General features: G+C 40.0%; 1 protein-coding gene across 1 annotated transcript in view; it reads right to left on the bottom strand.

The window, feature by feature from the left end:
• The window catches only part of raver2 (ribonucleoprotein, PTB-binding 2), a 68658-nt gene extending 52739 nt beyond the window's left edge, over nt 1-15919 (bottom strand). The window contains exon 1 of the mRNA XM_035653590.1: nt 15626-15919. Coding sequence (XP_035509483.1) covers nt 15626-15901 — 276 coding nt within the window. The 5' untranslated portion in view covers nt 15902-15919. The remainder of the gene's footprint in view (nt 1-15625) is intronic.
• Nucleotides 15920-16711: the final 792 nt, after the last annotated feature.

Here is a 16711-nt window from a genome sequence, read left to right as displayed (position 1 = left end):
AAACAAAAAAAAAACACAACAGCACTAAAACATCCTGCAAGCCACGCTCTAAACTCTGCGGCAGTGGAAAGGTCACTTTAGCATAAAGCAATTATGGATACGTGCAACCAGAGACAAGATGTAATGGCAAGTCGGCAGATGCACATCAGGTAGTGGTGCCCAAAATCAAGGAAGTCCTGTTGTCCCTAAAAATGGCCCCTATGACACGGATAAGAAACAGTGTCTGGGACATTTCTGGGACAGTAGATAAATGTATCAATAGAAAATTAAATTATTACTTTTGTCAGAGTGAGAATTTTCTCGCATTTAGTGACTTTTCAGACCATCAGGGAAAATAGTAAACATAAAACATAAAATAAAGTGTTTTATGCCCTGATGCAGACATACTGAGTTCACCTTGATAATGTATATATGATGGGACAAGATCCTTCGCACCTTCTCTCTCATTATGTATTATTAAAATCATAATATTTTATTAAAACCTTTCAAATAAAGTAAAAAATTTAAATCTGCAAGAGCTGGTTTTCAGGCAAACACAAAGGCTTTATACATGGATGTGACAAAAAATAAATAAATAAACAAAAACCCACATTCTTTCAAGAACTGATTGGCATTTGGGAGGATGCAGCTGTTTTAATGCTGCCCAAATCCTGTGCTTTTATTCACTGTCAGCTAATGCTGGACATGTTTTATGCTTCATTCATACATCCATTCAAAAGATGAAAACAAAGAAATGCACTTTGCATTGTTCTAATTCACCAACTCACGGTGATACAGTGATCACCTTTTTATGTGAGAGTGAAAGCAGGTTTGACATTTCCGAGAGGTTGTGTGGACGGAAAAAAAACCCATTCCCATTTATTGCATCATTTATATACAGACTAAATAAAATAAATCTACCTCAAGTGGTCATACAACGACTGCGGTCATGAGGATTTCTAATACGTACATTTTTCTCTTTTTCTATCTCTCTTACCACCATCCAGCCCACTCATGTACACCATGAGCAGGCATGTTCCTTATCAGTGAAGGCCATGCAAGGCAGCCCACGCAGAGGGTCAGCTCGCTCGCCCTTAAATCAGAGCCGAGCGAGCTGTAATCTCTGAGGGGGACACAGAAAGAGAGAGAGAAATGGAAAAGAGTTGTTTTGGATTTCTGCTTCGTATCTATCAAACAGCCTGAAACCAAATGAAAGAAATTAAATCTTCATTTTATCATCAGTTGTCTGTAACAAAGTCCTTACCTTCTTCTCTTTAAGCAAGTGAAAAATATTTGCAGGAGGAATATTGCAACCAATTTAGTAACGGCCCATTTCAGGCACTGACAGCCGTGTTATCCTGGAATCCATTTTTTGTCTTGCCTAATGTAAATTGGGCAAGAAAGGTGCCTTGAGCAAAGCCATTACATCAAACCAAATTGCATTTGCCATAGTCATAAACTATGACTATGATATTTTGGATTTAAGAGCAGCCATTAAGCCAAAATTAAAACTATTTTCAGGACAGCAGTTTGGGTTCAGACAGATGACATCCATTTAGCATCCACCCTGCTTCAGTGTCTTTTAACAAGATACTGAATCCAACTTACAGTGATTTACAATAAGTGCATTCAATCATGTGGATCAAACAAAACAAGTGGGAAATATTTACAGTATGAATATTGCAACCAATTTCCAATATAACTATTGCTAACTAAATAAAATAGGTTGCAATATTAGAATCACAACAAATAAAAAAAATTAAACTTTAAACAAGTTAATTTACTTTGAAAAAAGGGTTGAAATACTCACTGGCACAAGGCAGATTTTATCACCTGCTCAATAAGAAAATAAGATTTTAAGGACTTGATTACAGTCAAAAATGACTTAAAAGATTGTTATTTTCCCAAAGTAAATACAGTTTCAGCGTTTTTTCCAGACAATACCAACACACACTTGTATCATTATAATATAGGGCTGTAAGCAATTTAACAGCAAGGCCAATACAATAAGAATAAAATAGGATTAAACAATTTAAATCAAAGCATGACTGTACGAATGTCTGAGGATTTAAGCAAAGTGATTTAAAATGTTATTGCCAACCAAAGCTCCTCTTCTTCTTTTATATTTGCTTATCCTGCTGTTTCATTTTCATGTGTTTGTGCTGTATTACATTTCTCATTGCTTTGGCCACAATGCATGTATCTGGAGGTGAAAGCAGAGTTCTTGTATTGACTAAAATTCTGACATTAAAAAGGTAATAGACTAAAGGACAACCTAATTTTCTAAATGCAAGAAAGAAAATTAGGGAAGAAGACAAGAAATAACAGATTTCCTTTAGAGATCAAGTAGTGTACAATAAAAATAAAAAACAAAGAAATTTAAGAGAAAAGAAGCTGTACAAATAGCCCCTGCTGCCAGGTTGTTTGCACTAAATGATAGTTACTGCTGCACTGGACAGGATACAGATACTGACAACAACCATGCCACTGTGTCATTCACTCTCTGGTGGTGTTTTATCACGCTTCCCTGTGCTATTCTGTACTTAAATCGAGCTGAAAGTTTATCTCTCACAGCACTGGCACATTACAAGACATTTAAAGACTATTTTTAGGAGTCCAAACAGTCCTGCCTTTATTTCTCAGCCATACAATTTACCAGTTGAGCACACCATGCTGCACTTGTTTATGATATTCCAGTTTGTTTCACCCTATTTCCTTTTACATTCCATGTTTTAATGATCTTTTACTTTCACTACACGCCATCACGCTGTTCTACAATGTTCCACTTTGTTTCATTGAGATTCCCACCACACTATTTCAACAGCTTTCTAATTAACACTGCCGTAGTTGTTTCAAAACAGTTACTGCGCTCGGTAAAAAGAAAGTGTGACAAACCTTCCCGCAGCATTAAATTCAAAGACAAACATTTGTATTTTAAAACTAAACCCACAAACTGCAAATTTAGAAGGCCGTGATTTTATATTATAGAGCTACATTGTGTTACCTCCACAGAGAGGAATAGAGATATCGTAAATATTGATGGACTTTTAACATCCTTACACATTCAAAAAGACACCTGTCTTGCCATATTCATGACCAACAGTGAGAACCTGGACAGTATGTGGGCAGAAGCATCAGGACAAGCTGCTATTGTATCTCCTACTTAAGGGCGTTCTGCAGTGTGGTCTATGTCAAGCTGCTCTATAACATGTCATTCTGTTCCATGCTGTGCTGTACCGTACTGTTCCCCCTGCATGTCTGAACGCTTTAAGAAGTTGACATTTGCAGCAAGTCCAGTCAGTACTCCAGCACCAGCCTTAAGCCCAAGGCTGTTTCTGTGCGTGTGTGTGGGTGCACACATTGGTGCAGTATTAAAGCAAAGTGCCCTGAGAGGATGGACTTAATAAGGAATGTGACAGCAGCCTGGTCTGACACCTGGTGAGACTAAATGTAGGTTCATGAAGGAACATGAAATCACTAGCAACACACAAATCAGCCGATCATCAGTTTCACACGTGTCCACATAATGAAACACTGAGCACACAGGCATATGTCTATCATCTTGTATATGGTCTGTACAGAGACTGGAATTATAGTCCAGCGAATATACGCGTAAATGTCTTTGGGGCTCTGTGCTGAGAAGGGTCTTAGATAACCTTGCGACGGCTTGCAGAAGAGCAGATGCGCACTCTTCCCAGATCTCAAACAGCTCGTCACTCCACTTTTCTTTACTTTCCTCTAGCTCCCTGTTGCTTCCCGCATTAGATTTAAATTACTAATGCCCTTACCAATGAAGATTAGGTCCCTCTCTCTTTATAAAGAAGAAGACCGACCTCTTTGAGAGTTACTCACCCAATTATGCTTTTTCCCCTCTATCCTTCTCTTTCTCATTTTTAAAAAAATTCCATTTGCTATGCACTGATAAGCATGTGAAAGCCTTGTGGCACTTGTGTCAGGTCACAGGGGTAACATGCAACTAAGTTCTGCAGCACTTATTCTTGAAAGCTCCACCTCGATCTACAGTACTGTTGGAGTGTACCTCATTTAACGTTGTAAGCATCTGTTACAATTACTAAATATGTCAGTGTAATCCAACTTTCTGTTGGGAGAAAAAAAACAAAAATAAAAATAAATAATACAAATATAATAAATAATAATAAATCATTTAAAAAAATCATAAGTGTAAAGGAAATCGCTGCGCAAGATTCTCTTAGTGTCTTCTTTTAGGGTAAAGAGTTCCTCACCAGCATTTCTGTACACTGGGTTTTAGAAAGACTGTGACACGCATCAAAAGGAATTATTTCATAACTTTTGATTGTATATTCCTCAGAAAAAAATACGGCAGAGCCATGCTCACCCAATTCGAAGAAAGGGTACTAATGTGGACAAAATCAGCTGTACTGTTACTCAGTAACGGCCCATTTCAGGCACTCACAGCTGTGTTATCCTGGAATCCATTTTTTGTCTTGTCTAATGTAAATTGGGCAAGAAAGGTGCCTTGAGCAAAACCATTACATCAAACCAAATACCATTTGGCATAGTCATAAACTATGACAACTTTTGGATTTAAGAGCAGCCATTAAGCCAAAAGGAAAACTACGATGTTTTCGGGAGAGTAGTTTGGGTTCAGACGGATCAGACATGCCTTTAGCATCCACCCTGCTTCAGTGTCTTTAAACAAGATACTGAATCCAACTTACAGTGAGTGCATTCAACCGTGTGGATCATACAACCCCAAAATTAAGTACTATAACGTCACCAAAGAAGCTGAACAGCTTCAAGCTCTATATTTAGAAGAGGAAGAAGTTTTTTGTCACAACCGTTAGATTTGTGTAATTTCAATGCAACTGCAAATCTTCTAGCAGACAGAAATGGCCTTTTAGATGGACTAGGTGTTGTTTTGTCCTTTCCATCTTTCAGCTTGCGCTTTTTGCCAATTAAGGTATTTATAATTCCCCTGTTGCACTGTTAAGTCACTCAAGAGCAATTCATATTCTATAAAGTCGAAAATGTACCATGTAATGTAAATGTAAGGTGACAGATCCAAACTAGAATGATTATTTTTCTTCCGACAAAGAAGAAAGAGAGAGGAGAAATGTGTGTTTACTCGGACACCATTACGCAAACACACAAGCACACACCTTTTGTCCTGCAGTCATAAATGAGATGGCTTACAAACACAAACAGAGCCACTGGGGAAAAGTGAAACACATCATTTCAATTCTGTGTGTGTGTGTGTGTGTGTGTCTGTGAGGGAGGGAGGGATGGAGGGAGAGGGGGATTAGGGGACAAACACACTCTGCATGGCCTCCTTACCGGCAGTAACAGTGTCCTTGACCTACTGATGGAGTGATATACGCAACAGAGAGAGAAGAGAGGATGAAGCCAAGGTCTGCCAGCTAGCTGAATGCTACTCCCACACACTACTGTATGGTTTAAACTTACTAGCATTACAATAACATTTGCAGAGCAGTAATACTGACACTACACTGTAACCTGCTGTAGTCTGTTAGTGAGGTACAGCACAATATTTAATATACATTTACAAAGGATGTTGAGGATTTGATGATGATGATGATGATGATGATGATGATGATGATGATGATGATACATACCGTAAATGCACACAAAATGTCTAAAAGTTTCCCTACATCTGTCAAACACATTTTTATGGAAAGCTATGCTTAAAAACATCTAGGGCAGCTACATGTACTTATAACAAATAGTTTTTACAATTTGTTACATATTCATTGAAAATTACAACAATTCATCTCGAATAGATAAAAAAACCCACTATTTTCAATGTCTGAGCCAAGCTTTCTGTGTGTGTGTGTGTGTGTGTGTGCGTGCGTGTGAGTGTGTGTGAGAGAGAGACAGGTGGCTCAAACCATGCACAGCACAGACCACTGGCCTATCAAATGCCTGCCAGGAGAGCTTCTTAGAAAACGTGCACACTCACATATTGAGAGCAGACAAGCATAACTACATAACTGCAGACACTTTTTCCATCATCCAACCCTCCTCTTTCTCTCCTTTCTCTCTCAAACACATTCTCAGAGTCTTAACTAAGCTACTTTACCACCCTCTTTTCTGCACTGGCACTGGTAGAGTCCCTCAGTCTAACAAGTTTGTTTTGATTCCTCTCCTCTTCTCTTCTCTTTATCTCTTCTTACAGGCTCTATCCCCTTCGTTCCCTCTGCCTCTCCTCTTCCTGTCCTTGTGCCTCTGCTCAAACTCCTTTCTCTTCTCCCTCATTTGTATCCTCCTGCTTTCTCCTGCCTTTGGTCTTTTTCATTCCTGGACTAAACAATGGCTGTCTGGTTAAATTTATGAGTTACCACTCTCCCTCTCTGACCTTTTTTTTCTTAACCTAAACGGTAAACAGTGATATAAGGTTATCTATCAATAGATCTTAACTTCTCTCTTTCTTGTCTTCTTTCCTTCTTCTGCAGTGCTTCTTCAGGTGTTTTGTTCATTTCCAGCAGAATAGAGACAGATAAGCAGTAAAACAGCGCAGCAGGAGCAGGCATTCATACCCATAATCAACCCCAGCAGTCAGAGGCACATGGTTCAAGAGGTGCTATGCTCTGGCTGCCCAACTCTTAATGTGGCAATACACTATGAACACAGCTAAGAACTTGTTGAAATGTTCGCACCCCACAGTGCATCATTGTATACAAATGGTCAAAATGCAAATTGCTGCATATTTACATATGGGCTTGGGCAACAGGTTTCAGGTTTCAATTTCTTAGACTGAAACAATGCCAGCCAACTTGAATTAACTCCACAGACTCCACAACATTCTACATTAAGATTGCTTGCAATTAGCTTAGCATGTACAGAAACAACTGCCAAGATGCTACATACATTTATCCACCTTAAAAAGGTACAGTAAGTGGGAAAGGATGCTACGTTTTTGCCTGATTTATCATGGCTGTACTGTACCTAAACATGCACTGGCTCATTTAAGAACAATAAGAGAAAGAATCTGGTCAGTAGGTAGCCTAATAGTAAGAAATTTTCAGGTAGCAGAAGTACTGGTATGAAGAAAGAAATGCAAATAGTTTTGGCCTGAACCATGTACTGAAGTACATAATACACCAAAAACAACTGTATTTATTATGCTATGAAATAAATGATACCATTTGCATTGTTCTATGAAATGCATGGCATCCACTACCATCTATATTAGCTATCAGAAAATCAAAATTTGGGGGAAAAGAGGAAGTGTGGGTGGAGCTGCTGTGGAAAAAGTAACAAGCAGTCATCACTATAATGTATGATTGACTCAATCAAACAAAACTCTCAAAATAGAGACTTTTATACCTTAATAACTCCTTAATAGAACAATATTATTCAAAATCACCACCAAGACACCCATTAGAGGAAGTGAAATTACCTACTAAGACTTAATTTGTTGTTGGGAAAAGGTAATATTTGTATTTCATGTGGGAAGTTGGGAGTTTTCCCTGCCACTTCCATACTGTCAGAGACTGACATTAAGAAGAACTGCATCTTACACAACAGCACATCTTTAGCATTTAGCTGTAGAAAGGACAGAACCAGTGGGCTGAGGGAAGCAGGTGGCTCGCCTTGAGACAGGACCGATTCTGCTGTCAGCCAGTGTGACCGCACCCCCCTCCCCCTTCCACACCCACCCATCTCGGCTTGACTCTGGCCCTGAAGCCACAGGACTCAGATTGGAGGTTATTTTCCCCACTGAGCAGACAGTCACGCCTCACATGTCAACAGAGTCTTGCAGACATGGGGTCAAAGCATAATTCAAGAATATTTGTTGGGGGATTTGTTGTGCTGCCTTGCAGTACCCAACGCGTGGGGTTTTGCCACGTAACATAAATTAAAATGTGTGCAAGTGAGCTTCATTTATCTGCAGTCTACACTGGTTTGGAAGTGTTGATGTGTGGTTAATCCTAGCCTTCAGGTAAAGTAAGAAGAAGACAAAACAACCTGAAAATATTATTGTATGTTGGTGTTGAACACTGCTGAAATCATTCATTCTATAATCAGCTATTTTCGACATGTTACAGCCCTGTGTCCACAGTGTGGCTTTCCATAAATGTCAGGAAACTACACTATACTGCCAGTACAGAGATATGTGGACACTGGCAGAGGAAGCTCTCAGACATAAAAGCTAAATGGCCTCTTGTAGTCACACTACACCAAGGCGCCAGTGAAAGCATACTGCATATCAACAGGCTGGATGTGGAAAGGTTAATGTCTTCTGCACTTGCATTACACACATTTTTGTTTCATTACTAATTTTAAACAATAAAGAGCAGCTTCACATTACTGAAGTCATAAACTAAGAATTTTGTCTAGTTGGTAGTCTAGTTGGAGTTGGTATCTGCAACTACCCTGGAGATGCTACAAATTCCTACACATTGGACCTATAATACTCTGTTAGATGCGGCCTGTGCCAAATAATCTCATGATTCAACGCATTAAATAATAATTTTGATAGTCAATATATTAATGAATTTACAAAATGATTGCCAGTCGGCTGATGAAACGCACCACTACCTGAATAAAATGATCTGGGTTTGAACATTGTTGGAAACATTTGGGATACTCTTAGCAACTTAACAAAAATGTTACATATCATATCTTTAACTGAACACATATGTAATGGCAGCCCTGCATAAGTACATAAATGTTACAACAAGTACATAAATGTTCCCAGTTATTTAATCATATGGATTTCACAGACTGTATAATTACATAATGCAGATGATGAGTTAACAGAAGCACCTTGACAGGAGGATTTGATAAAAAATTGCATTTTGGGTAAAAAGTTTTCTTTTCGGATTCAATAAAAGCTTACAATAGTGACATTTGGTCCCTTTCTTATCTTCTATCCTGACAGAATGACAGACCCCATTGTTCCCCATGGGTAGAATAAAACTCCTGAAAGCAATTTATGAAAATAAACCATTGACTCAAGGGAGGATTGATGGGATCATGCTGTTAACTCTGACTCTGCCATCAGCATTTTGCAAAATAAATTGAAATCCCTCAGGCTGAACTATGAGCAGTTTTTATATTCTGGTCTTCACTTGCTCGATTTACTGTATTTTTTGTTCTTGGGTAACAAAGTGGAACTTGGCACGGCTTACTCTTGTCTGACCTCCCTCATTACTGAGGTGTTTGCCCCCACAGAGCTGCCACAGAGTGGATTTTATGTGACGGATGAGGTCAGGTGTTTCCAATTTGAAGGAACCTGCACTTCTGACACTTATGTCCAAAGTCATTGTGTGTCTTCTGTGTTTGATCAGTTTGGAGAATTGTGTCTCCTCTCTCCTCTTGTCCACAGGAAGGTTAAACATGCAGGTCAGACACAGATCAGACACATAACCGTGACCTTCCTCAGCTCATTATAGACCTTCACTTCCAAAATCTCACTTTACCTCACTTCATTTGTGTATGAAAAGCGCCAAACTCAAATTATTTGCGGTGCGGCTGCTGTATGAACGTCAAGGATCCAGAACTGTGAGGTAGAACCAGGAGCCGAGCGAGAGTCCGGTGAGAGGACGGACAGTCGTGCGATACCAGCCGCCACGGCTGCTCTATCCAGGCGCGCCGTAGACGACAGGACATAGGGAGCCAATGAAGAGGTTGGGTAAGTTGAGCACACTGCGAAGGCATTGTTTAGACTAAAGGTTGCGAAGGAACTACAAGGACAGAGACAACGACGATGGTGGTTAGGCGGGTGTGTAATCGTGCGTGGTTGTGAATTTGAAGCTGGTGAGGATGGTGTGCCGTCGAGAGCCAAGGAAGTGCACCTCGTCATGCTCGGCCACATACACTCATATGTTCTCCTTAGCCTGTTGTGATCCAGATGTAGGTCAGGCACGATCATTCGGTCCTGGTACGCATTCAATGATTGTCGACTGTCTTTCGTTGTACACCCGAACTTCTTTAGTCCAGAGCGCAGGATCGCCAAAAGCGCCCAGTGTTAGCAAGCGAGAGCGTGCGATGTCCGCCCCCCCCGCCCGGTCGGGATGCGTACTGAGATTCGATTCAGGAGTGCTGCCTTTCACCCGGTGGGCATTAACAGGACGTAAGAGTGATGAAGATGTTGAAGGCAGAATGAAGTAGAAGTGTTGATTTCGTAGTAAATGTTAGATTACGTCGTCGTAAGACGAGAGTGAGCATCGAAGAGCGGTCTCGAATCTGTTGGGTTAGTTCAACGAGTTGAACCCACGCAGTGTGCAAACGGAGAGGGGTCCCTTGAGTCGCTGACTGGACCCCAAGTGAGTGCTGGCCGCGTGCAGAGACGGAAGTAGGACCCGATCAGGAAGCCAGACGATTTCCCCAGTCACGCTACCAACTGTCCCTGTTTCCACCACCACCGAGGGTTTCAACTGGCTCAGTATTGGAGGTCACGGTGCATCACAGTGATGCTTCATCATGTCACCTATATGTTTGAGCCATTACCAATGTTTGCCATATAAAGAGTAAATAACTTGACAGTATGAACTTGTTGTTCTGTCCTGGTTGTACTGACAGCAGTGAGTCCAACAGGTGTATCTTGAATGCCTGTGGGATAATTGCAGCACTAAGATCTGCAAAATTTAGAGGTGACTAATCCCACAGCAAACAACTAAATCACAATGTGTGTGTGTGTGTGCGTGCGTGCATGCGTGCAGGTTTGTAAGTGATGAAGGTGATGAAGGCTGCCCACTGTCAGGAGGGGCAGATTCCATGAACATCTGCTACTGACACACACACATACACACATCACAGCATGTAAAGCGAGGAGGAGGAAGTGGGTGGAAAGAGAACAGCTCAGACACATGCTGCTTTGTGACATTTACATGTATTTGTGTTTACCTGTACATATGCAAACCCCAACTGCACACACACATGATCTGCCTGCTGTTCAAAAAGAAGCATGTAAACACAACAAAAACCATGTGCACATACACATCTTGTATAAGTTTTGTGTGTTTCTGAGAAACTCTGAATAATTTCAGAACTTAGAAGTCCTTGGAAGCTAACCTCCTCCCCACACACACCATCCAGTGCATTGGCAAACATAATTATATAATTATAAATAATAATTAAAACATTAAAATATAGATTCAATTTAATAATACTTTTTTTTTTTTTTATTGAAATTCCAAGTGGAGTCTGTGCACATTAGGCGTAGGGGCTCAACACGTGAATCAACTCTTACTAGTGTGACTTCCAAATTGGTTGTTTGCATGAGGGAACCGATGAAGGACAGTATTTAGGAATGGTTTTCGATAGGCGATTTTATTTTTAAATTATTTTTCCAATTGGCAATATACTTAGATTCACTGAGCTCAGACTCTAATCTCTTATCAAACATGTTCTCTCTCTTTGCTCCAAGAGGAATGTACAAAACATTTTTAGCTGGTGCTGAACGTCAATATTACATTCAGTTAAAATTCCAAATAATGTGCTGATTTCACACATCCAAGACTATTTACTGGTCTTGGGAAGTACTAGTAAGTTATATCAAGTATTTTGTGGCTCTGGGGGGAGCTATGCAAAATCAAATAAATTGCCTTAAGTGATATTACTCTAGGCTACTAGGCCTACTCTAGTGTTGGAATAAAATAAAAATGTGGAGTTGAAGAAGTGATGTTACCAGACCTCTGTAGCCCACTCCTTATCTCTGCTCGAGGCCATGAGATCGAGGTTGCTACTTTATTAGCATAACAATCTCCAATCGAACTGACTGCAGTTGACTTGCATTGTGGGTAATATAGGCACAAAGTTTTGACAAGAAAGAATGCTCGATATGTGTCCATCAGAGTCCAACAATGTTAAAACCACTAAAATAAAACATGTTTGCTTGATGTGCCATGTTCAAGCCAGTGCCTGTACCCGCCCAAAATCATTTCTGTGGGAAAAGAAAGCTTAGCTCACAATCTGAGCTACATCAGCTGATCACAGCTGATCGTAAACAACCTACATCAGCTGATGGCTCAGCTCATTCTTTTCAAGCATCCAATTGGCAAATATCATACAGGGCGCCTTATTTAAGCCTGCCTACCCTTGCTGCTTCCTCTGAAAGCCGCTTTGCAACCTGCCTCCACCCCAGCTCCTCCTTTTATGCTGTATGTGATTTAATTAATATAATTTCTGTTGTCACTGATGCGTGCTCTGTTATGTACCCTATGGGGGTCTTTGCAGCTGCTCTCCTTAAGCTTTCCATGTGTGCACACGGAAGGGCAGGGAGGTCCCAGAACAAAGCCATACCACCAAATATAACATACTGCAGTTGGAAATAAAGTTTTCTTTTTGACCAAAGTGGTTCTGACTGAACTGTGTTTTTGTAGTTCACCAAGACCAATGGAAGGGTGACTTGTCTCTAAAGAAATCATCTTGCTGATCGCATCTCAATTCAGTATAATCTCCCAGTTAAGCTTGCATGCACATAGTATCAATATTTTAAGCTTATCAATTAAATTGCTTTGAATTGGGGATCCTGTAATAACTTTTTGGTAGATATCAACGTTTCATGTTTTCTGTCAATTTAATTTACAGGTTCTAGTGTATATAGAGTTTTTAGTTATTTAGGATAAGTGTTTCAAAAGGATAAGTGGATTTAATAGTGGACTAAAAAATGGCATCCTGAAAGCATTTTAGTGAACCCTATTGATTTGATAACATGCTATATGATAAGCAGTAATTAATGGTTCCTATCTGAGGGGGATCATGTGAACATCAAGGAGAAGAAATATCCAAGTCTCACATCGCTATCATGCATTCAACCAATGCCTCTCCCACCCTCTCTCATTACATTCTTCTTTCATCCCTCCTTCCTCTCCTCTAACCCAACTCTTCTGTCTTCCTGTCTCTCCCTTTTTCATGGCACTCTTCCCTCCATTGTTCCCATCCCCCCACTTCTCTCTGAGAGGAGGACTGTCAGCAGGGCCATATATCTGACACAGTGCACCATGGACTCCACACACTCACACACACATATATATCCAATATGCGATATAGTGTTCACTAATGGGGCAGCGGGTACGAGGGGAATGAGAGATGGAGTCGGCTGGGCGTTTGAGTCCATCAGAGAGGTTATATAAGACACTTGACGAGGACTTTCCTTGGCCATAAATCTATAACCTTATGGAAGATACTATAATGTCAACAACAGCTCCATTAATATCACTGGATTCCCGTACAGGGCCAAGAGTAGCCATAAGTTTTAGGCCCTATGCAATACCAAGAAATAAAATCAAGTGATATTGATGTCAATTAGGGCTGTAACTGATCATTATTTCCATTACTTATTAATCTTGGTTATTCTTTGGATTCATAATGTATTCCATTAAAAGTCAGTGAAAAATGGACCATCACAACTTCCTCAGGTGACATTTTCAAATGGCTTTTTTTGTCCAACCAACTGTTGGAAGAAGCAAGAATATTCAATATGCAATTATTAAATAAAGAGAGAGAGAAAAGCATCAAAGGCATTTGACATTTTAGAAGCTGGAATGAGTAAACGTTTTTGCATTTTTGTGTGACAGAAAACTTAGACGATTTATAATAATAAAAGTTTTTTGTACTTCCTGTCAATCAACTAATCATTTAAGCACTAATGCTGATATACAGACATCAGCTCATGCTACAGATTCTGTGGTTGACCATCTGTCATCACTGAAACTGTGCAGCCTTTTAAACAGAAATGAATGCAGCAATTTGAGCATCTTAAAGCACACCATGAAATCCAAAATGTTAACTATCCACAGCAATGTTTTTATCTTTTATTGATGGTTACAATATTTTGGAGTGCCAGGATTCATTTCTGACAAGCAGCCGGATCGCTGAGATATCTACACACATAAGATACATAGCCTGAGCTAATTCAACAGTATCGCTACCAGAACTACTCCTTTAAATGGATTAATTCATGTGGCATGTTCAGCAGGGTTCAGGCTTCATGCAGCTCTGCACTCGGACTGCTCTGCTCAGGCTCACTAAACATATCGCACTCGTTCTGACACATGAATAATGTGGAAAATGGAGAGAGAGGAATTCCACTTCTGTTCCTTCACCTGATCCAAGTGACTTATCCTCTCTGTCTTCACTCTGTTTCTCATTTCTCACACACACCATGCAGTCGCACTCTTTCACACTTTCTCTCCCTTTCGCCTTACACAGAACACACACACACACACATACACACACAAACACACACAAACACACTCTAACACCAGGCAGAGTGCTGGTTCTCCTTGGCAGGTTGCCTCTTTCTAAGAATGTTTGGTGCTACAACCCTGAAGGAATACACCCTCAGCGCCTTCGACACGCTGCCTCATGAAGGCTAAGATGCTGACACAAGTGATGAATGACAATCAGTAGGAGAAACCAAATGTGTCTTAAAGTTATAAACAATGAAGTCACTCTGTAGTCTTTGACAAGAAACATGTGCACAAAGTCCTTGCTTGTACAATAAACACAGAAGATCAACTGACTGATTTGCCTCTATTACAGGAATATGATTACGGCAAACTGTTTACAACATGTAACGTCAGAAATTATGTCTTGAAAACATAATCTGAGTTAGCTGAAGTAGGTGTAACTCTTTTATACATTGTTCGAATCAATATTTGTCGAACACAAGTGGCATGGATGAGGACTTTAACTGTACAATTGTATTGTCTGCAACACATTAGGTTTAGCAAATGAACTGATTTCTATGTCGTATATTAAAATGTATGCTGCAGAATGTTACAAGAGGAATAAAGAAAAAGCAGAATCACAACAGCTGCTACATGACAACTGCAACAATAATGTGCAAATCAAAGCACTGCTCCATGCATTGACAATATCCAGTGATGGTGGCTAAAACTATAATACCCAGCTGGTGTTCATGAGAAAACAAACACACATATCAACATAAAGTAATCCTGTTTTCTTACTTGACCAATCTCATATAACTCCTGATGTTAGTGCAGGTGCATGGATATGTTTACCTCACCCACAGCGATGGAGGTAAGGGATTTTCATCTGCAGTATCTAATCTTGTTGCAAAGAAAGCAACAGACTTGCAAGCCCCAAACAGCTTCTGCAAGAACTCATTTAGACAGTAATTTACTGACATGGCATGGAGTGCACAGGGGCATTTATGAGTTGCATCACCAAGTTTGTAAATACAAGTCAAATCCAAGGGAGCCAGATTTTATTGAAGTATACAGTTGGTGAACTGAAAAAAATAAAATATGAATTAATTGTGCCTTTAAATGTGTCATATGAGTTTGGGATCTCTTTTTTCACATCATTTAGAAGGTATGCAAAGTTATATGGTGTTTAATAAATGGCATGCTGTTAGCCAGGTCCCACAATACATTTGAGAACTATTCAAATCAACTATAAAACATAAAAGTTCCTTATGAAGGTGGCTTTTATATCATATGAGATTAAAAATATTTGCCTGTGGGGTAAATTATAAGGTCTCTCTAGAGCATCGTCTCTATTATCACCAAACAATAACGTACATCTAAACGCATTGAAAAGTGCGAACCGCAGTGCAAACTAAACTACTGAACATCACCGACGCGCAGAGTGTCGATCCGCGTAAAACCTGAAAACTAAGTGAACGTCGCTACTTTTGCTCCAGTTTTTTCTCCCGTAAACTAACGTGTACCTGGTTGGTGGTGTCAGGCGGCAGGTTCTTAATGAGGATTTTCCTCCTGTTGCTCAGCTCCTGGCGAGTTTTGGCCAGCCTCCTCTCGATCTCCTCCGGCTCCAGGTCCGGCAGGTCGCGGAGGCTAATCCCCGAGTCGGAGGGCTGCGCCGCCGCCGCCGCCTCTTCATCCTCCGGCTGCCGGCTCTCGGGGCTGTCCATCTCCGGAGAAAGTGCGCTCTCCCCGGCTAGAGAAGAGTGAACGCTCGGCGGCTGGATGGATGAGGCTGCCGCCATCTTGGGTATCTGAGTGAAAAGTGTGAGGGAAGTGAGAGAGAGAAAGAGAGAGATAGAGAGAGGGGCAGGTGGGAGGTTTCAGTAAAAGAGGAGAGACGGGAAGAAAGAAAGAGAAATCCGAATAAAAATGAAAAAAACTTATTTTGTATAATGGGTGCGCGCTAGGTTGCTTTTTTTTTTTTTTTTTTTTTTTTTTTTTTTTTTTTTTTTTTTTTTTTTATTGTGGTTTTTGGTTTTTTTTAATTTTTTTTTTTTTTTGATTGTTTGGTGTTTTTTTTTTTTTTGTGTTTTTTTTTTTTTTTTTGTGTCATAAGTTTAACTAAATGTGTTCTCTTTCTTTTATTTTTTATTCTTTGATTTTTTATCTCCTACTTATCTATATATATGTTTGCTTATATAATAAGATAAGTTTAAACTATTACAAGGCATAAAACCAAGCATTTGTTTTGTTTTGTAGCTGGATATTCGGTTTTATTGTTTTTATAAGATATGCATTCTTCAAGAGAAACCTCAAGCATCGGGATTTGACTGCTTTCTATAATCGGTTATTTGTTTGCTTTGTGGTAAAGCGTATAATGCAGTAGCTATGAGCGGAGCCACTGGTTTAAATGGACAGTCTGCTGCTCACTATGGTTTCTTTCTAGCACGTCGGGCTGCACCTTGGACTCCTGGCGACCCCAACTGTCTGCTGGATGTATAGAAGCCAATTAAGATCCGTCAATAACACCACCAGACCATCACATTTACTTTGTTTAGTGCGTGTGGGGGCAGCTTGTAATCAACTACACTGGAGGTTGTGTTTTTTGCATG

This window comes from Morone saxatilis, unplaced genomic scaffold (genome assembly GCF_004916995.1).
Source record: "Morone saxatilis isolate NCDOM2014 unplaced genomic scaffold, NCSU_SB_2.0 Contig12, whole genome shotgun sequence".
In the NCBI taxonomy this organism is placed as follows: Eukaryota; Metazoa; Chordata; class Actinopteri; family Moronidae; genus Morone; species Morone saxatilis.
This window is presented reverse-complemented; position numbering and strand designations above follow the sequence as displayed.